Source organism: Copadichromis virginalis, linkage group LG17 (assembly GCF_057382275.1).
Source record: "Copadichromis virginalis isolate Kocher_CV1m ecotype Utaka linkage group LG17, C_Virginalis_male_GT1.1, whole genome shotgun sequence".
NCBI classification, from domain to species: Eukaryota; Metazoa; Chordata; class Actinopteri; order Cichliformes; family Cichlidae; genus Copadichromis; species Copadichromis virginalis.
Window position 1 is genome coordinate 18479998 of NC_140634.1, and position 22619 is coordinate 18502616.

General features: G+C 40.6%; 1 protein-coding gene and 1 long non-coding RNA gene across 5 annotated transcripts in view; one reads left to right on the forward strand and one right to left on the reverse strand.

Moving 5' to 3' along the window:
- lrp6 (low density lipoprotein receptor-related protein 6) overlaps positions 1-22619 on the forward strand; it is a 50267-nt gene that overhangs the window by 605 nt on the left and 27043 nt on the right. For all 4 annotated transcript variants that reach the window (XM_085435994.1, XM_085435996.1, XM_085435995.1 and 1 more), the window contains exon 2: positions 4645-5041. In XM_085435994.1, the coding sequence (XP_085292120.1) occupies positions 4645-5041 (397 nt within the window). The remainder of the gene's footprint in view (positions 1-4644; positions 5042-22619) is intronic.
- LOC146689276 (uncharacterized) overlaps positions 3938-22619 on the reverse strand; it is a 38284-nt gene continuing 19602 nt past the window's right edge. Inside the window, exon 4 of the long non-coding RNA XR_014915888.1 lies at positions 3938-4156. This is a non-coding gene — a long non-coding RNA (uncharacterized LOC146689276). The remainder of the gene's footprint in view (positions 4157-22619) is intronic.

Below are 22619 nucleotides of genomic sequence, written 5' to 3' on the forward strand. Positions count from 1 at the left end.
ATTTGGCGCAGTTGGTCGCTCCTGGTTGTGTTTTGTAACTTAAAAACAGGCTGGATCGGGCTCAACAGCAGTTAGCATAACAAATGCTAGGGAGCGAGCTGGTTAGCATCAGGGAGCTAATAGCTAATAAACCATCTACATGGAAAAATAACTTTATTGATAACAATGAACAGAATAAAGAAAAGCAAGGCCAATAAATGTACAGTATTACACACAAAACAGCAGCTACACGGCTGGACACGTGTGAGAAATGAATGTATTTGTATAAATCTGACAGTAAAGAAACAATAAAACTGCAAAAAAAAAGAAAAAAAAACCCTCTAAACTCGGATTACAATGAAAGCGAACTGCTAGCTGGATCTAAAGGATGTAAAGAATGAGTCCGAGGCGGATCTCTTTAGAAAAGTAAACCGAATAAAGTAAATTCAAGAAGGTGTCATCGCCATTAAAAATGCTCCGTTAAATTTAGTTTAGTGTTTGCTACACAGCACGGCTGTGCAATAGAGCAGAAATACTATATCACAGCAACTGAACAGGGCTAACTTTATTTGTGTAGTACATCTCACACTTACGATATCATACAGATCATCATCTTGGTCTGAGGAGCTCCTGATAATATCCAGTAAACACTAGAGGATGAAAAATAAAACCCATAAAGCCATCTTATGTAAAGAAAGTTTATAGGTCAGTGAGAGACATTCATTTATCATATCACATATTCATTACACAGATTTCAGTGTCAAACTGTTACCCAATAATTATGTGTGTTAAACATTTGTAAAACAAATATTTTTAAATATCAGGTTTATCTGCTATGTATTTAGTTATTTTCCCCATATTTTTGCTATCAAATTACACCAGAAATGGACAATCAGATAAATATTCAAAATGCTGTCTTTATCCTATATTTGGTAATTTCTTTTGTTGCAACAGTTTAAAAAACGGTGATGATAATAATGTCCTTAATGTATAATTTATTATATATTAAGGATAAAATGAGACCAAAGCACAAATGTAAGGTGTAAGTGTCTTTTAAATGAGCATTTCTGGATCTTCAGTACCAGAACAAATGCTTAACAGTTGGTTAAATTCAGATTGCAGCAAGAATTCAAAGTCCAACACTGAGTGGGATTAACAGATATAAGATTTGGAGCTGCATGTTTGTCAGTCTTTGTTGTGGAGACACTGGTGTTGTTATCACTTTGTGGGATGGTGATTGGGGCGTATTTGATTAGTTTTTATCTTGTTTCTTGTCTTCTATGACTTGTTTCTATAGACTCTGCATCTGGGATGAATGAACATTGATTCACTGTACATCAGGAATATAAAAGACAGAAAAAGTGGGAATTAAAATATATTTATTTGAAATAAACAAGTTGTACCAACGCAACGGAAAACACTCATTTAAACTCAGATTATTAATAAAGGCTATATATAAAAAATGTGATTAAAAGCAATTGATAATGAGCGAGGAATTATAGAAAAAAATTGCTAGAAAGACAATTTTCTGCGCAAGTTCTAGGCCAGCACTCACTATAAAGGACATGAATCTAATATTAATGTTTTTTTAATAACATCTTTAAAACATTATGAACAGAATAAAACTAAACTAAAGAACCTAAACTCGTTATAAAATGAGTTTAAGTTGAGGATTAAAAATATTAATGAAGCAATGACGTATGTAGATCACAGAGGCTTCAGAGTGTTCACGTTGCTCTTTGCTGTGCTGCGGTTCAGCACTAGAGCCAAGTTTAAAAAAGCTGGGTTTAACTAATCCCACCACCTGCACCTGCATTCTCGAGTTTCTTTTTCTGACTCACGACTTAAATGGGACGCGGTGGTAAGGCAGCCTGATGATTGGGTGGTTATTGATCAGATCATACACATACCGGAGTCATTATATATTCTGCCTGAAGTTTCTCCATCAATTCCCTTTTTGATTATTCATGAGTTTTGTTTAGGTTTCAGCTTCATTTAAACTTTATATTTAAATGTGAGTATGAATGAAAGAAAAACAGGGTAAGTAAAATTATTGCAGGTGACTCGTGCAAATCTCCACTATTGTGAAAATATGGCAACACATATGGGTACAGATCCTGTAAATAAGTCCAGCTCTTTGCTGAGTTAGAAGAGTTAAAATGATCATACAGTAACTTTTCACGGTCAAACCCATGAACTGATCAGACGAGCGTCTGTTCACTGTGTGGATGATGACCTCACCAAGCGGCTGAGATGTCGTAGTTCAGGTTGTCTGTTTAACTTTTTCTGCCAAGGATAATTTAAGTGCAGTTTTTTGACACCTCACTGTAAACCAGACATTCCCAAACTTCAGACCGCCCAGTTTGAGTTTAAAAATCTTTGTGGTTCTCCCAAACCTTCAATCGCAGCTCAGATCATCACATGCACTGAAAATGAAGGATTTTGTTTGTTCTTTCATTGATTCATTTTGATCTTCTGATTATTTTTCAAAAAGTCTGCCAGATCAAACGTGTTGAGCTACACGCTCTTAACCTCTTGAGAATAAGAGACGGCAGAAAGTCACTTTACTTAACAAATTAAGTTCTTTCCAACTGATGTTGCGATATAAGATGGGTTCAGGCTCAAAAGCAACTCAGAAAAGTAAGTCTAATAGTATTAAACCCCATTCGCTCAGTTTCTTTTTTAGACGTAAACTTATCAGATTGAAATTTGAGGCTGACAGTTTTGTCTTTACCTCACGCGTGGTTGCTCACAGTCCGTGTACTACCTGCAGCTTTCAGCTGTGTCTGCAGTGTCTTGATTATTTTGGGCTCTGATGTTGGACATTTGTCTCTATTTGTAGAACGATCAGTCAGTCAGTGAAGACGCGCTCAGCAGATTAATGGAGGTAAACATCAGCTCTGTGTGCAGTCAGCGAGTCCCAAGAGTCGGATTTCCTCATGTTTCCTCCTGGCGCGGTTCGGCTTGTAAGCAGCCTGGAGGGACCTGAAATTGAAGTTTTGATGTCTTGGTTCAGTAAATATTTGGAGAAGGAAACCCCCCTCCACCCCCACCCCCTTCGAGTGGAGTGAAAACAGGCCAGCAGGCAGCGGGTGCCGTGGGGCTCATGGTCGCCTCGATGTGTCAGATTGTGGGTTGGGCTCAGAGCCAGGATGCCACTGAGAGTCTCTGGCTGCTCGTCAGCACGCCGTGTCATGCTTGGACTGCGCTGCTCGCTTTGAGAGCTCGTTCTGCTTCAGTCAGGTTGTTGAACAGAAAACATCAAGGCTAAAGGGGGAGGCATGGCTGCTGAGAAGATGGCGGGCCTCTTATTGGACCATATTTCCACAGCGTGGGTAACACTTTTACTGCTGCTGGGACAGAGCTGGTTCTGCATTAGTGTTTGTTGGGAACCAGTCCGCATTTCAAGAGGTTCAAGAGATGACTATCACAGAGCAGTGCTGTCTCAGATGTCATGGTGGACACAATGTGTGGGCTGGGTCTGCAGTCACTGGTGACGTTCTTAAAGAAGATCCTCCATAACCGTGTTCTGCTGGTGTTGCATTTTTTTTTTTTGCACAAACACCAACCGTTTTTGGTGGAGACATGCAGACAGTCCCACGTTTGGCACTGGATCCGGATCTTTTCCCAGATGCAGATCTGTAGTGCTGCTGGAGCTGCTTAAGAGTCCAGAGTCCAGTCTACATTTTGACAGTTTAAAAAGGATTATATAACAATTCTAGATGAAGTTTGGATAATTTCCATGGAAAGCAAATCATAGTGGAGATGACTGATGTATTTCTCCTGAAATCACTGATTCTAGTTGCTCTAACCTCATGCTCAGGTAGCACCTGACGGTTGGCACTGGGATCAATCAGAACCAGTTCTAGATTAAGCACCAGCATTGTGTTAAAGGAAAAGAAGCATGATTCAATTCAATTTTCAATTCGATTTATTTTATTTATTTATATAGCGCCAAATCACAACAGTCGCCTCAATGCACGTTATATTGTAAAGTAGACCCTAAAATAATACATTCAGAGAAAAAAACCCCAACAATTATGACCCCCTATGAGCAAGCACTTTGGCGCAGCGGGAAGGAAAAACTCCCTTTTAACCGGATGAATCCTCTGGCAGAACCAGGCTCATCTGCTGCGAACGGTTGTAGTGAGAGAAAGAAGACAGGATGACGGACATGCTGTGGAAGAAAGCCAGAGATTAATAACAAGTGTGATTCAGCAGAGAGGTCTATTAACACATGTTGAGTGAGAAAGGTGACTGAAAATGAAATACTCAATGCGTCATGGGAATCCCCCAGCAGCCTACACCTATTGCAGCATAACTAAGGGAGGATTCAGGGTCACCTGATCCAGCCCTAACTATATGCTTTAGCAAAAAGGCAAGTTTTAAGCCTAATCTTAAGAGCAGAGATAGTGTCTGTTTCCCAAATTCAAACTAGAAGCTGGTTTCACAGAAGAGGTGCCTGAAAACTGAAGGCTCTCTCTCCCATTCTACCTTTAAATATTCTAGGAATACAGCATGGCTGCTGCTTTCTGAAACATCTGTTGTTTACATCCAAACGGTGGAGGTTCAGGGCAGTTTCATGAGGCATTATGTTGTAAAACTATGTTTATGTCTTTGTTTTTTTGATTTGTGCAATCCTAATGATATTTCCGTGTCTTCCAGGTGAGCCTCTATTACTATATGCGAATAGGCGAGATCTTCGGCTCGTGGATGCGGCACATGAGAAGGCTAACGCCACGGTGGTGGTTGGAGGGTTGGAGGACGCCGCAGCTGTGGACTATGTCTTCTCCAAGGGCCTCATCTACTGGAGTGATGTGAGCGAGGAGGCCATCAAACGCACCTTCTTCAACCAGTCGGGGGCTAGTGCATTGGAGACGGTGGTATCAGGTCTGGCCTCCCCAGATGGACTGGCGTGTGATTGGTTAGGGAGTAAACTTTACTGGACAGACTCAGAAACCAATCGGATTGAAGTGGCTGAGCTGGACGGATCGTTGAGGAAGGTTCTGTTCTGGCAGGAGCTGGACCAGCCGAGAGCCATCGCCCTGGATCCAGAACGAGGGTGAGTCTGATCATCTGGCTGGTTTCCGGCCTGCAGGAGAAGAATGTCAGGATGTAGCTGGTGGTTTGGTTCCGAGTTGATCCTTGATCCATTTGAAGGTTACTGAGAGGTTTGGCAGATGATGTTACACTACTCTGATCTGCTTCTTTCCAGCTCTGTTTTTGTTCTTGGAGCTTTGTATGATTCCTAGTTCAAACTAATAATAATTTCTTCTGTCTGAAAAAGGCATTTTTGGTTCTTCCCCTTTAGGCCAAAATGTTAGCAGCTGGTCTTTGGGGGGGGGGTTGGGTCAACACTTGAGGATTTTTTTTGTTATCTCTCTTTTGTGGGAGGGGGTGATTCATTGTCCTCTTGGGGAGGACATGTTGATAGTAGAGATGGTATGATACCACTTTTTTATGACCGATAACGATATCATAAATTTGGATATCTGCCGATACCGATATGAATCCGATATAGTGTTTTTCTTAATGAATAAAACTTTGTTGTTTTGTTTAATATCGTGCTGCATTTTGTGCAAATTCACACTCAAGTTTTAAAAAACAAAACACTAAAGCTATTGTGTTATACCTGTATGCAAAAAATACACTGCACCCAAAATATTTCATAGTTCAGCAGTACTGATCTATCTAATTTACTTAAACCTACACCATCATCCCTATTCTGGTAATTTAAAGAGTACTTAGCAGAAATATTAAACAACCTAACTAACGGGGTTGTAAACTGCCAGCAAAAAAAATAGGCAACCACCCCCCCCACCCTCCGCCTTGTGATGCTTAATCGACGCAATCAACTTAAATTCAATGCATGTGTAAAAAAAAAAAAAAAAAAAAAATGCACAGAAATCAATTATTTTTCTACAATAATTAAATAGATTCAACATCTTTCTTCAACAGAATTGCAGACTACACAGATGGTACCTTCCCAAAGGAAAAATACTATAGCTTACTAGTAGGGCTGGGCGATATGACCCAAAATTCATATCTCGATATTTTTTAGCTGGATTGCGATATAAGATATATATCCCGATTTTTTTTTTTTAATTTTTTTTTAAAGCCATAAGTTAAGAACAAAAAGAGAGTTCTTAGTCACACTGTGTCCCAGCTGTCACACGGGCACTTTTATTTACATACAGCGTAGATGTACATGAAGAAATTACTCAAAAATAAATTATCAGCATTTATTAAATAATCATGGTCCATAAATAAAAGAAAACAATGTTGTTTTTGTGCATAACAAAAAGCTCACAATTGTGCAGTCAAAATAGACGCTGAGCATAATAACAAAGAGACAGATTTCACAGCTGCACCACGTCTCTGAACAGGTGCCATTTGTGGTCCTTATACACACACAGTACGTATCACTCCGCGAGGCTCCTCCTCGGTAGCCGTAATCCTCCGACAATCCATCAAGCGGTGCAGCTCCGTAGCTTAGCAAAGTCATATTAGAACATTTTTTGACAGATTGCTGAGCGCTGTGTACCACATAAAATCTGTTCGCGGTCAGTAAGCACAACCAGAATTCATACATAAGGTGCACTGTCGATTTTTGAGAAAATGAAAGGATTTTAGGCCGTGCAGCCCCTCCGGGCTGCATGTCGTTGGCGCGGTTAGCTCGTTAGCGCGGTTAGCTCGCTAACACGTTGACGTCGCCCAGCCCCACGCACGGTAACTCGCTAACGGAGATTTTCCGCTTTCATCTTGTCATTGCCTGCAGGTGAAGCTATGGGGGAGGCGGAGTTGTGTTCAGTGAAGGAGAGGCGAGGCCGAGTAACGTTGCGTAGAGACAAAAGTGGACGAAAGAGAGGCAAACCTGCGGCTCCACAAGTATAATTATAACGTAACATAGACTATATCGATATAAACAATATTGTCACATCTTATATCTCGTATGAAAATATATCGATATTTTTTAAAAACTCGATATATCGCCCAGCCCTACTTACTAGGGCATATTAGACTTCATAGTTACTATATACAGTGGGGCAAAAAAGTATTTAGTCAGCCACCGATTGTGCAAGTTCCCCCACTTAAAATGATGACAGAGGTCAGTAATTTGCACCAGAGGTACACTTCAACTGTGAGAGACAGAATGTGAAAAAAAAAAAAAATCCATGAATTCACATGGTAGGATTTGTAAAGAATTTATTTGTAAATTAGGGTGGAAAATAAGTATTTGGTCACCTCAAACAAGGAAAATCTCTGGCTCTCACAGACCTGTAACGTCTTCTGTAAGAAGCTTTTCTGTCCCCCACTCGTTACCTGTATGAATGGCACCTGTTTGAACCCATCATCTGTATAAAAGACACCTGTCCACAGCCTCAAACAGTCAGACTTCAAACTCCGCCATGGCCAAGACCAAAGAGCTTTCGAAGGACACCAGGAAAAGTATTGTAGACCTGCACCAGACTGGGAAGAGTGAATCTACAATAGGCAAGCAGCTTGGTGTGAAAAAAATCAACTGTGGGAGCAATCATCAGAAAATGGAAGACATACAAGACCACTGATAATCTCCCTCGATCTGGGGCTCCACGCAAGATCTCATCCCGTGGGGTCAAAATGATCATGAGAACGGTGAGCAAAGATCCCAGAACCACACGGGGGGACCTGGTGAATGACCTGCAGAGAGCTGGGACCAAAGTAACAAAGGTCACCATCAGTAACACACTACAACTCAACCCCCCGTGGCTCAGGGGGTTGGGAATCGCATCTGTAACCGGAAGGTCACCGGTTCGATCCCTGGGCTCTCTGTCCTGGTCGTTGTGTCCTTGGGCAAGACACTTTACCCTACTGCCTACTGGTGTTGGCCAGAGGGGCCGATGGCGCGATATGGCAGCCTCGCTTCTGTCAGTCTGCCCCAGGGCAGCTGTGGCTACAACTGTAGCTTGCCTCCACCAGTGTATGAATGTGAGAGTGAATGAATAGTGGTATTGTAAAGTGCTTTGGGTGCCTTGAAAAGCGCTATATAAATCCAATCCATTATCATTATTATTATTATTATTACAACGGCAGGGAATCAAATCCCGCAGTGCCAGACGTGTTCCGCTACTGAAGCCAGTGCATGTCCAGGCCCGTCTGAAGTTTGCCAGAGAGCACATGGATGATACAGCAGAGGATTGGGAGAATGTCATGTGGTCAGATGAAACCAAAGTAGAACTTTTTGGTATAAACTCAACTCGTCGTGTTTGGAGGACGAAGAATACGAAGTTGCATCCCAAGAACACCATACCTACTGTGAAGCATGGGGGTGGAAACATCATGCTATGGGGCTGTTTTTCTGCCAAGGGGACAGGACGACTGATCCGTGTTAAGGACAGAATGAATGGGGCCATGTATCGTGAGATTTTGAGCCAAAACCTCCTTCCATCAGTGAGAACTTTAATAATAATAATAATAATAATAATAATCGAGAACCTCAAAGCGCTTTACAATTCCACTATTCATTCACTCTCACATTCACACACTGGTGGAGGCAAGCTACAGTTGTAGCCACAGCTGCCCTGGGGCAGACTGACAGAAGCGAGGCTGCCATATCGCGCCATCGGCCCCTCTGGCCAACACCAGTAGGCAAGAAGGGTAAAGTGTCTTGCCCAAGGACACAACGACCCGGACAGAGAGCCCAGGGATCGAACCGGTGACCTTCCGGTTACAGATGCGATTCCCAACCCCCTGAGCCACGGTCACCCTACTTTGAAGATGAAACGAGGCTGGGTCTTCCAACATGACAATGATCCAAAACACACCGCCCGGGCAACAAAGGAGTGGCTCCGTAAGAAGCATTTGAAAGTCCTGGAGTGTCCTAGCCAGTCTCCAGACCTCAACCCCAGAGAAAATCTGTGGCGGGAGTTGAAAATCCGTGTTGCTTGGCGACAGCCCCAAAACACCACTGCTCTCAAGAAGATCTGCATGGAGGAATGGGCCAAAATACCAGCTACTGTGTGTGCAAACCTAGTAAAGACCTATAGTAAACGTTTGACCTCTGTTATTGCCAACAAAGGTTATGTTACAAAGTATTGAGTTGTATTTTTGTTATTGACCAAATACTTATTTTCCACCCTGATTTACGAATAAATTCTTTACAAATCCTACCATGTGGATTCATGGATTTTTTTTTTTTTTTTCATATTCTGTCTCTCACAGTTGAAGTGTACCTCTGGTGCAAATTACTGACCTCTGTCATCATTTTAGGTGGGGGAACTTGCACAATCGGTGGCTGACTAAATACTTTTTTGCCCCACTGTACAGTAATGGACTTCTATACATTTTACATCGGATTAAAACTTTGGGTGTAAGATTCAGATAATTATTTATTAAAAGCTAGACATTTTAAATGAGAATAAGAAAGAAAAGTTTTTCTTTGTACCCCCCTTTTCCCTGTTAAAGCCCTACCTGCCCCCCTGGCAAAACTGTGCTAGACCCGCCCCTGCACAGTTACCAGCCGTCAGCTGCGTAAAAAAGGATCCTGGTGTAGAAATTAGGGCTGTACGATATAACAATATATATCGGATGACGATATAAAAACGTCTATCGTTTCATTTACGCTATTGTTTATTTCGTCGTGTCTCAAAATAAACAGTTTACGGCAATATTTTTTCATTATTTTGATGGTCACTGTAGTTAATTTCTTAACGTTCTCTCTTTCTCTTACATTTAATATAACCACACTACAGACAGACAAGCGTTTGTTTTTATTCGTTGTCGTTAGCAACAACGATGGTAAAACCACTGCATGTCCGCTTGTTCCACATAAACCTTTCACAATAAAGCTCAAGATCCTGTTGAGACTTTTCAAAATAAACTGAATCACGTGAAAGATGCACAGTGTTTACAGATGAGAAGCAAAAAAGAGCCGTCAGGTGCTAAAAAATAAACCTTAGACTCAAACGTTAAAACAGGCTTTTCCTCGCAGCACGCTGTGTAATAAATACACACAAAGAAAACGGCGGCCGTTACAACTTATGTCTAAAAATGTATAGTTTCATGCATCAGTTAAAACACTCGACTCCAGGTACGCGACGCCCAGCTGGAAACACTTCACGCAATTTGAGCTGCCAGAGATTCACAGAATTTAGAGAAAATGTTACATTTTTGTGATTTATATCGTTATCGGACAATAGATGTCTTAATATCGGGATATGAGATTTTGGTCATATCGCACAGCCCTAGTAGAAAGTAATATTAAATAATTCTAATTTTTGTTTCTGTTGTTTAGCTGCTGGTTTCCTCTTTCTGGTGCAAAATGGGCCAAAAACTAACAAGGAAGACGGGAGTTGCAACAGAAAAGCCGATCAGCCAATCATTGATCAGTTTCATGATTGAAGTAGCAACAGGAGAGGGGGAGAGAAGAGGCAGTCGCTCCATATATTGGTTGTTAAGCTTAACGTGGGAATGCTTTACAAACATTCTGAGATGTTTGTAAAGCACACTTGCTTTACTTCTCTCTGGGATAACTTTCTCGGAGATGAAATGCTGGTTTGGTAGTGAGGCTCCAAATGCTCAACCAGACCGGCGACAGGTCTCGCACGCCACAGCCGCTCTATCACTTGACGCATACTGCTCGGACTTGCTAAGGTTATGAGCTGAGTTATGCCATGTCGCAAGTTTTGTCAGGCGCTTTCGTGATATTTAATGGATTGGATTAAATTTTTTATTTCTCTCCGATATCCGATCCAGTAATTTAGGTCAGTATCGGACCGATACCGATATGTAATATCGGATCGTTCCATCCCTAGTTGATAGTCCAATAATCTCACACTTGACATTAGAATTCCACCTTTAATGGACAGCTTCCTTTTACAACAACCGAAAAGCCCACACACAAAACTTCTGCCCCCTTTTCCCAAATGTGTGCAGCCATGCCTCCCCCAGGACACTTGCGCAGTAAGTTACATACATCCTAACAGAATGATGCATCGTAGTGATGCTCTTAGTTGTTAGTGTGTTACTAATTACTTATTGTTCTTTTCTTATTGTATTTAAGACAATGTGACTAAGACAATAAATTAAGAGGCGTCCCCACTACAGTCTAAAGGTAAGGGAACAACATGCAGGGAGTGGCAGTGCTAGCTGGTTGGTAGCTGAGCTTTGAAAATAAGAACAAGAAGATTGTCCAGTAATATTTTCATTGCTTTGTCTCAGATGGATTTAAAAAATACAAATAAAATGCAGGATATCTGGTGGGACATGCTTATCTAGGGCTGGGCGATATAGACCAAAATTCACATCTCGATATTTTTTAGCTGGATGGTGATATATAATTAGGGCTGCCACAAGCGATTATTTTGATAGTCGACTAGTCACCGGTTATTTTTGCGATTAGTCGACTAATCAGATCATGCATCTATTGGATGTAAAAAGTACAGCTTATTGCATCAGCATGCATCTGCGCTTATATAACTATCATTAGCTTACAGCTTGAAGTGTTTAAGGTATGTGCTAACTAAAAATAAAGAGCAGATGATAGTTTATTAAACTTTTAATGAAATTTGCAGATTGTCTCAGTGGAGTTTAATGAACTCAGCCGTCTGCTCCTTGCTATCTAAAATATAACAGGACACTGGAGTAAATTGTCGACCATCTCACACTTCGGTTTAATCAGTTTTCTGTTTGACGTTTATTCAGCTATGTGAAAACTGTAACTTTAATCTCAGCCAAACGGATTTACTCAGGAACAAATAAAACTTTGAAAAAAGCCAAACAATAACAGTTTTAAGTTATCTAAGTGCCTTATATATCATGTTTAACCTGAGTAGCAAAAGACCGTGGGGGGTTTGAAAACGATTTGTCGGGAGTCTGCTGTTCTCGCCGGCTCTAGTGAGCCTTGAACCCGGCTAGCTATCGGGCTGGTGGGTAACAGATGTCTCCGAAAACATCGCAGCACTTTTACAAATATGTGATATCTTGATAAACTGAGCAGATATTTGAAGTTTACACAGCTACATTATTGCCTGAAAATATGGTAAAAGTTTATTTTGTTACCCAGAAAGAGTAATATTAAAACTAAGTAGCTGCCGCTATTGTTGGAAACTGAAATTGGCTGAGCCGTGCTATGAATTCTGGGATAAGTTGGGCCACAAAGGATTCACCCGACCCATCCTTCATATCTGGGGGAAAGTAGGACGCATTTGTCGGCTGCATTTGCAGAAGTCTTCGAATTTGGAAAGCCTTCGTTGCGTCGCTGTAACGTAATTGAGCTTCAAATGCATCCTCCGCTGGCATCCTTGTACATGCAGTGCTGCCATCTTCTGTTTCAGACTGTTATTACACTGTTAAATCCTACTACTTATTCCTCCATCTTTCATGATCTTACAAGGCTTTAAACGGCGTGTCAACTATTAAATTTGTCGTTGACGATTTTGATAGTCGATCTAATCGTGGCAGCCCTATATGTAATATGTATTAAGGTTGTGTGGTATGTAAAAAATTTTACAACCAACAATCGTCAGTCCAGTAACTAACGATATGCGATATAATCGCGAATGCGCAAGCTTTTTGATGGGCGGAGCAATGTAATAATGCACGGACTGATTTGTGCATTTAGAGTAGAGATGGCACGATACCACTTTTTTATGTCCGATACCGATATCATAAATTTGGATATCTGCCGATACCGATATGAATCCGATATAGTGTTTTTTAATCAACAAAACTTGTTTTTTTTAATATCTTGCTGCATTTTGTATAAGTTCATACTCAAGTTTAAAACAACAACTACACTAAAGCTATTCTGTTATACCTGTATGCAAAAAAAAAATGTTTCATAGTTCAGCAATACTGATCAATCTAATAAACTTAAACCTACACCATCCTCCCTATTCTGGTATTTTAAAGAGTACTTAGCATAAATATTAAGCAACCTAACTAATAGGGTTCCAACTCCCAGCAACAAAAATAAATAAATAAGAAATGGGGAACCACCCCTCACGCTCCACCTCATGATGTTTAATCGACGTAATCAACCTTAATTTGATGCAGTGTGAAAAAAAAATGCACAGAAATCAATTATTTTTCAAGAAATATTAAATAGATTCAACATCTTTCTTCAACAAAATTGCAGACTGCACAGATGGTACCTTCCCAAAGGAAAAAGTACTATAGCTTACTAGGGTATATATATTAGACTTAATAGTTACTATATACAGTAATTGACTTCTATTCATTTTACATCAAATTAAAACTTTGGGTGTCAGATAATTATTTATTAAAAGGTAGACATTTTAAATGAGAATAAGAAAGAAAAGTATGTCTTTGTGCCCCCTTTTCCCAGTTAATGCCCTATCGGCCCCCCTGGCTAAACTTTGCTAGATCCGCCCCTGCACAGTTACCAGCGTCAGCTACGTAGAAAAAGATCCTGGTGTAGAAAGTAATATTAAATAAATTCTAACAACAGCTGATCAAGCTTAAACGTGCTGCTGTTGTTCAGCCGCTGGTTTCCTCTTTCTGGTGCAAAGTGGGCCAAAAACAAACAAAAGAGACTGACTCGCGACAGAAAAGCCGATCAGCTGATCATTAAGCAGTTTCATGATTGAAGTAGCAGCAGGAGAGGCAGTCGCTTGTTAAGCTTAACGCAGGAATGCTTTACATTCAGAGATGGACTTACACACTTGCTTTACTTCTCTCGGGATAACTTTGTCGGAGATGAAATGCCGGGTTGCTAGCGAAGCTCCAAATGCTATCCAGACCACCGACAGGTCCTACATGCCACAGCCGCTCTATCACGTGATGCATACTGCTCCGACGTGCTAACGTTCTGAGGTGAGTTACGGCGTGTTGCAAGTTTTGTGAGGTGCTTTCGTGATATTTAATGGATCGGATTACATTTTTTATTTTTCTCCGATATCCGATCCAGTAATTTAGGTCAGTATCGGACCGATACCGATACGTAATATCGGATCGGTCCATCTCTAATTTAGAGCACAGAAGAAGTCCAAACATGGATGAACTAATTGCCAAATTGCACACTGGAGGAGAAGGCGCAGATAGAAATGGACTATTACCTCAGTGTGGAGGCTGTAGACGGAGAAGATGATCCACTGGCTTGGTGGAAAATGCATGAAAAACGTTTCACATTGATGTCACACATATAGCTGTGTATACCAGCCACAAGCACACTTTAGAACTGGTAATATTGTTAAACAAATTGCTAAAACCTGATAAAGTAAATGTGCTTCTCCCTGTCAAATACATTTTGGTGTATTTATTTGAGATGCACCAAATAGCAGAAAAGACTTCACTTTACACCAGAGATTTTTTTTTTTTTTTTTTTTCATGTTCCCTGGAAGAGACGTTTTGATTTTTGACTTATGTGTTGTTAGGTTGAGGTCGACAGAAAAACACTGGACCGGCCTGTTAACACGGCTTCAGTTGTCCTGTGCTATAATACGGTTCACCTTTTGCGGCCTCGCTGTTTCACAGATTTTTTTCATGTTCTTTTGCATGTTTTTTTTTCTTTTTTTTTTTTCTTACAGCACATTGTGTTCTGCGTCCTGATTGGCTGTAGACCAGCGGTCCCCAACCTTTTTTGCGCCACGGACCGGTTTATGCCCGACAATATTTTCATGGACCGGCCTTCAAGGTGTTGCGGATAAGTTCAAGTTCAACTTTATTGTCACTTCAACCATATACAGTTTAAAAATACACAGTGAGGCGAAACAACGTTCCTCCAGGAACCAAGGTGCTACAAGACAAGTTAGTGCAAAAAAAAAAAAATATATATATAATATATCTAGTATAATATATCTATAATATATCTAGTATAAATACAATAAAATAAAACTAGTACCGGTACCGAAAAAAAAAAGAAAATTTATTCATAACACACATGAAAAGACCAAGGAAAACCGAGTAAACGATAACAAAATAACGCTGAAAACCGATAAAAACCCTGAAAACCATACATTTCACGCCTGAGCCTCAACTCTCGCGGCCCGGTACCAAACGACTTACGAACCGGGGGTTGGGGACCACTGCTGTAGAAAGTTGGCTACTTGTTGGATTTCACCTATCGCGGGTTATTTTTAGAATGTAACTCCTGCTATAAACGAATATGCCAGTTGCTCTTTTTTTCCCTCCTCACCATTGTGGTTTTTTATTTAATTAAAATGTTTCGTTCTCTTTTTTTTTTTTTTTTTTTTTTTTTTTTTTTAACATAGTCAAAACTGTGATCGACCATAGGCTGAGGCTATCGTCAGCCTATCGTCAATAGTTGCCCAACCTTATTATGTATCTCGATATATATATGTATATGTATATATATATATATATATATATATATATATATATATATATATATATATATATTTTTTACCCCATATGTAAGGGTTAAAAAGACAGTTCTTAGTCAAACCCAGGGCTCTAGACTAACTATTGCCATGGTTGCGCTGGTGCGCCTAACTTTTTTTTTCTTTTCTTATGTGCACCAGCACAAGAGTTAGGCGCACCCAAATTTTTCAGCTGCATCGCTTAACATTGCACTTTCACATGTTCACTTTTTTTTTCTTTTTCTTTTTTAAATTGCTGTCCATACAGACAAGATTGATTTGTAAATGATTAACTAAGAATCTTGTCAAAACAAATTTCTTTATTTGGAGTGCAGTTCTACAGGAAAGATAAGCTATTGAAAAAGTGCTTGTGCTTAAAGTGCTTTGGCAATGTTAAACTTAATGAACTGCTTGCTGCTGCCTGCCCCTGAAAGGCAGTGGAGAGAGGGGGACAGTTGGGCAGTGCATTTATCGTGACATATAATGTGTTTTCTGGATACACTGTGTTTTTTAAGTATTTCAATTCAAAGTCACAAATGCAGTATTGCTGGCCATGGTCTTTCCACACTCACGATAGTAAATGCAGTGCATCATATTCTCAGCTTTACTCTATCTTAGCCAGGGAAACTGCTCAAGCCACTGTCTTTGAAATGTATACACTTTCCCCCTTTTACTTTCAGTGCGATCGGAGTCGATCGTTTGTGGCTCATTATCTGATGCCGTCTCCGGACCAGTGTTAGACATAACCTGAGAGGTTTATGGCTCCGTGTCAGAGGACTGGCTATGAATTTCAGATGGATCAGGCTTTACTTCACAAAAAAGTTATCAATCTTTCTTTTCATCTTTTCTTATTACCCACAGCTACATCAACTTCTCTCGGGCCTAGGCTACTCACTAGGGCTGGGTATCGTCACTGATTTCGATAATCCATTCGATTCTGATTCACAAGATCCCAATTCGATTCGGTCCCCGATTCGATTCCCTGTTCAATTCGATTCAGTTTTGAGTCACAAATATTATAATTCTGATCACTGATCAGTACTGACACTTGTGAGACTTCATCAGAAGTGTAAGCATCACAGCAGATGCCTCTTTGTCAAAGTAACTGAGGATAAAACACAGATAAACATGAAGGAGATTTTCCTAGCATGGCTTTTATAGCAGGTAACTGTCTTGAAAGTGCAGTAGAACAAAAACGGAAGAAAAGCATGAACTTTGAACATTACCTGATTTTGCTGAAGTAAACCAAAGCAAAGTTACATAGGCTTTATTAGAGACACAGCTGAGAGTTTTGCAATTTAGCTTCATTTTAAAAAGTTTACATTTCTTCTGCATTGAACAGCAGAATTGAGGCTTTCTTGTCAGAGGTCATTTTTGGGAAGGAAAAAAACCCAGCAGCAAACATTGCTGTAAACCAGGGGTGCCCAATCCCGGTCCTCGAGAGCTACTATCCTGCAGCTTTTAGATGCATCCCTACTCCAACACAGCTGAATCAAATGGTTTGATCTCTTCAGCATGCCATCATGTTTGGCAAAGGCCTGATAACAAGCCATTCATTTGATTCAGGTGTGTGGGAACAAGGATGCATCTAAAAGCTGCAGGACGGTAGCTCTCGAGGACCGGGATTGGGCACCCCTGCTGTAAACGTTAGACTAGTGGGTAATAAGCAAACAAATAATGCAGAAAACGGAGATTTGAGATGGGAAACTGTTCTTGAAGTGAGAGAGAGAGAGAGCTGTGCAGGAAGTGTGAGCTTTATCATGGTGGAAGCAAAACGGCAAAAGTAAGAGGGAATTGATGACGATGTTTATCAAATGTGAAGTGTAGTTTGGATCTTTTGTTGCTGGTTCAGTGAATTTTTGCTGGAGAGTGACAAAACCTGCAGCACCTAGTCACCTCTGTCTATCCCCCTGCACTGGCTGACAGGATATGTGGACCACGGCCAATCAGAGAGGTCTCCCCTGACTATCTCTGATTGGTTTAGACCACAATATGTGCATAATCTGTGGCTGTTGTTGAACACACACGGAGACAGAATTTTTTATTTATTTATTTATTTATTTTTACTCGAATGCCTGGTCGCAACTAGGATTTTTATGATTATTATTATTATTTTTTTTTTTAGTCGCACCATTGAGAAATTAGGTCCCATGTGTGATCAAACCAAATTGGTTGCACTCTAGAGCCCTGAGAGCTACGTGTCCCAGATATCACAAAGGGACTTTTATTAACATACAGCTGTAGATGTATATCATCTAGTACTTTGTGCAAAAAATGGGATGGCGACCTTGTCTTTAGCGATATGATAGGCCCCTGCTTTAGTCATCCTACTTCTTACTTTTTCTCTCGTATGGCACAGCACGAGTATATGAGTTTTGCAAGATGGTTTGTTTCCAGGCAAGAGGCTGGGAAGACTTTGCGCTCTGGTATACAGCACGCAGTTTCACACACTCTTCATACTGCACTTTTAGACATTGTTGTAAATGGTGGGAAAGATTAGTAGTGTGCAAACCTTTTGTCGGGACACTTTTTCTTCTTTTTCTTTTTAAGGATCATTTAAAAACTGGTGGATGTGAGTTTTTTTTTTCCTGTGTATTTCTATTTTTGGCACCCACTAAAGAGCAAAAGGAAAATGAAAAATACTAATAATCTGCTGATTTGTTAATTGTATAGTTATTTGCTTAAATGTAATCGACATTTTGTTTATCAGGTAGTCAGTCGTGGCAGGAAGAAGCAGATTTCTGTTAAATATGTTAAGCATCAGAGCCCCATTTGAGCCAGGAAGGACTCTGCTACTCCCAGGGTGTGAAATAATGTAGTTTTCTGAAAGTTTCATTTACCCACAAAGTGTCCTGCGTTGGCGTCGGTGAGACGGGGCTGTTGCCCTTGGACCGTCTCATTTTGCAATGTACAAGATTACAACTGTGGCCTAAACCCAAACCACAAGCCTTTCCTAAACCTAACCAGCAACTGAAAGTGGAAGTACAAAAAGATGAAGTGTAAAACACAAAGGTCCAAACGGGACACAGACTGTGGTCTTCAGGGTGATGTGCCTGTGAGTTTACTGCAGAATTTAATAAAAATAGAAAATAATAAAAATTATTTAACAAAAGCTTGTTTGGAAATAATTCCCACTTTAGTCTAAAACAGACGACAATTAGCAGTTTCTTGCTTGAAAGGTGATTTTTATTGATTTAAATTGTTAAAATGGGTTTTACGGCTCTTTCAAACTCTCCTGTGTTCCTGAAGTTTGATGTTTCTGCCTGAGCATCTTCCACCTGCTGATCCTAATTCATCGCCAAAGCTCGCGGCCTCGACACTGTCATGGCCAGCACTCACTCCTCTTCCTGTCCTTCATCATCTCTTTCCCTCTCCCAGTGCTGCCAGCGTCTTCCTCTTGGGAGAGGTTGGATTACGATGTAAATCCATTAGGGTGCAGATAAAAGAGGCCTGTAATGTATTCATTAGTTTTATTTAAATCCGGGCCCGTCGCGCTGCCTCTCACCGTCTTCCCTTCTCTTCTCTCTTGGGTTTCTATTCATGGAAACTCTTCCCGCTCGCTGTTTGATCCACCGCTGTGTTGGAGATAAAAGTCTCGCCGAGCCGCTGGCACATGCAGGAGGCTGATCCCTCTCTGATACTTCACTCTGAGCTCCACTCTTGTTTTTGTCTGGTTTGTTTTTGAGTTGTTTGTCTGATGAAACCGGGTTATTGGAGTACTCTGCCAACAACTGTTCACTTTGCCTTTGGCTCCGAAGCCTCACCTGGATATTAACAGAAAACTACGAGTGTTCATCTGTTTATTTTCAGCGGTGTCAGAGCATTTCAAGATTCTTCAGAGCAGAGTTTACACTGTGTACCTGAGCTTCAGAGTAATGTTAGGGAAGATGACCTGGATATGATGAAGCTAACAGTGTCAGAAACATGCTGTGCCACCCAGTTACAGCTAACCGGCCGTTACTGTAACGACCCACGTGCTGACTGTTAGTTCTGACCATGAGTGAAGTTTGTTGTGCTCAGAGCTCTTCACTCGCTAATGTTTAGAGACCTACGTTTCTGAGGTTAGCTAGTGTTGCTCACTGATGATGCTAGCAGTAGAGGAGAGGCATCCTTTGGATTTTAAATTCATCCAGAGTCTTTCACATAAAAGTCTGCAGGCTGTTTGAGGCCTCCAGAGAGTCAAGGAACATCTCAGTTTTTAAGTTATGCTACAGTCTGTTCAAACATTGAATATCAAAAGCATTTAATCTGGGAAAAGGTTACCCAGCATGTTTAAAACCCAGAGTAATTTATAAAAGACTATTGCAGAATCCAGTGAACAGGACAGGTGATTATTTAAAAGTCTGTACACCTCGTTCACAGATGGTAATCGGCTGGTTTTGTGACTAAAGCTGAATATTTTCCTTCATCCTCTTTCTGCTGCTGTGAACACAGACAGCCACATGTTGAGAAAACTGATCATGTCAAGATTTGATAACCAATGCCAGGTTAAAAACAGGTAAATGACAGCACACACCGACTGAATCTTTGAGCCAAGCTAGTGTATGCAGATGTTCTATTTTTGTCCACGTCTTGTGAACATAAAAAATATGGCCAAGTGCAGACAAACAAACATTTAATCAGAGGAAGTGAGGATCAACTGAAGCTCGTTTTTTCAGCTTTACTGTCTTGTGTTTTGAGAGAAAGCGGCAGAATTTGGTCCAGACAGAGGCTGAAACATGGAGGAAACGTGTTTTAAATGTTAAACATGGATGTGATCTGATTGATGACGCTCCCAACATGAGTGAGGAACACTTGGCAGGATGAAGAGCAGTGTTGAACAAAGCTGTGATTACGCTCCAGTAAAACAACGACAGCAGCTTCTGATTTAATCAGCCGCAGTCCCCACTGTGCGTCTCATTAGCTCGGCAGCAGCGCGCTCTGGGGCTCCTTCTCCAATGCAGTCGTCCCTGTTTTCTCTTGTTTTGTTTGGTTGCGTGCGTTTCACAAAGGCCCATTGTTGCCGCAGCAGCTGTTTTGTTTTTCCAGCGGTTACTAAGCCAGACGAAGGTACTGCAGCAGCAACACGCCAGCTCCACTCAGTCATGGATGAGGGGAGAAAATGTTGTTTCTGCAGAGAGGAGGTAGACCCCTCAGCCGTGAGCTTGTGGACAGATAAACTCCCTCCACATGTGATGGGCTGATGACTGCATTATAAAAATGATTATAGTAATTCTGAAGATTTAAAGAATATGAAGTGTTCCAGGATCTTTTAATTTTCCAACGTCTTTTAAGCAACCTCTATGATTTTTTTTTTTTTTTTTTTTTTTCCCCCCCCTAAAGCACCCCAAATTGCCAGAACTTTCATTTCCTGGGACCGCAGTTTAGGAATGTTCCAGCAAACCTTCAGCTCTTTGTTATCGGTATTTCTGCCTCAGTCTGAAGGTATGCAAAGATGCATTAAAACCTGTTGTCGAGTTATCTTGTGCCAAAATACGAACTGACACATTAAAATCTAGCTGGACTTGTACATCTTTTAGTTTTTGGCTAAGGACAGAATAAAGTCTGGGAAACCTTCTTTAAACTTCCTAACATGATGACGTCTCAAGCAGCTTGAAGTTTGGGAAGTTTCCAAGGAACTAAAAGTTGGATGTGTTAAGGATGAGGGCTGCACTAAAGTTCAGTGGACCATTTTAGGTTCTAGTTGGACTTGTTTTATCCCCAATTTTGTGACAGTACCAGTTCATGACAACACCAACAAAATATTAAGGTAGAAGCTTTTAAACTTCAGCTGGAATTGTTCATTGGCCCATATTTAAGTTTCCCCTGAGGCAGTTTTAGTTTGTGGTCCAAAGCAATACTTAAACTTGAACTAGATTTTGGTGTCAAGTATAAAAAAAAAAAAAGAATAAAGTTCCAGAAACCTGCTTGGGTTTAAACATGTCCTCCAGCACAGTGACCTTTGTTTCTAAAGCAGGAAAAAGTCAGATCTTTTACTTCCATAGACTAAAGATGGAAAGTTTCCAAGGAACCAAAAGGCTCTTTGAGATACTTATTTATCTGTGATTCTATCTCAGTTTAAAGCCTAGAAGACATTAGTTAGCTGATGCCTTAGAAAGCTGTTTCTGTATGTTAATGTCATGAGGCAAATGCTAAATGATGTTGTACACACTGTAATTTTGAAGTGGATGGTGTTGGATTGTAGCTGGACTTGTTTGTTGTTTCATCTGTAATTTTCCTGAGAAGCACTTTAAAACTGGTGCCTAACCTTGAACTAGTTTTTGGTAACGAAAAGGAAGTGAATCAAGTTGTATAACCTTTTTCTCTATTGACTATGTGCACGTTAGCATATGCTACTTCCGGTGCGGAACCTCCTGTGGGGAGCTTTGTTTCCGGTGTCCTATTCGCGCCTGGTTTATGGTCCAAAACAAGTTGAGCAAATGAATCAAGCAGCGATTTACATTTCTCTAGATGTCTTGGGCATTTACCCAATATATCTGTAAATGATGTTCATCGACTTGTCGATATTTTTCCCCCGCGCCTCAGAGCAAAAGAGAAAAGGGATTCAAATGTTATATTTCTCAGCTGTCCCTCGTTTATCGCGGGTGTTATGTTCTAAAAATAACCAGCGATAGGTGAAATCAAGTAGCCAAATTTATTTTTTGACGGTGCAAAACGTTTGGTGGACATACAGTACTGCACTTCAGAGTCACACTGCTAGCGATCGATGCAGCGATTCTGTACTGTACAGGAGAGACGTCACGGAGGAGATCGTCTGCAGCGATCAGGACACAATGTGACGTAAAAAAAACGTGCAAACTTGCACTAAAAAAATCCGTGAAACAGCGAGGTGAAAGGTGAACCGCGTTATAGCGAGGGACCACTGTAATTTTGAAGGTAAGTCACAACATACCCTTCGTAAATACTAATGTATAGAAACCGTTACCAGCAATCATTCATTTTTTGTGAGGCTTTTTTCACGGTTTGTTAACATGCTGTGTAGGTGTGTACTTGACTAGCTGATATCGACATAACTGGGGAAAGATCTGGTTTGACTATTCTTCACCTGTAGTTTGAATGCTGAACATTTGCCTGTTTAAATCATAAGACCAGTCACTATACAGAGATGTGCTTCTGAATGTGGACGATGTGTCTTCTGCTGCAGTGATGCAGTTCTGCTTGTGTTGAGTGATGTAAACAACTGATCGATCTAAACGCTTTAAACGTCAAAGTTGATCATTAGATTTTTTTTATGACACAACAGCGGTGAGTGTTCCCACCTTCTGCTCTTTGTAACTTAACGCAATCTTTCCGTTTTCGAGTTTTGGACATGATTTTGGA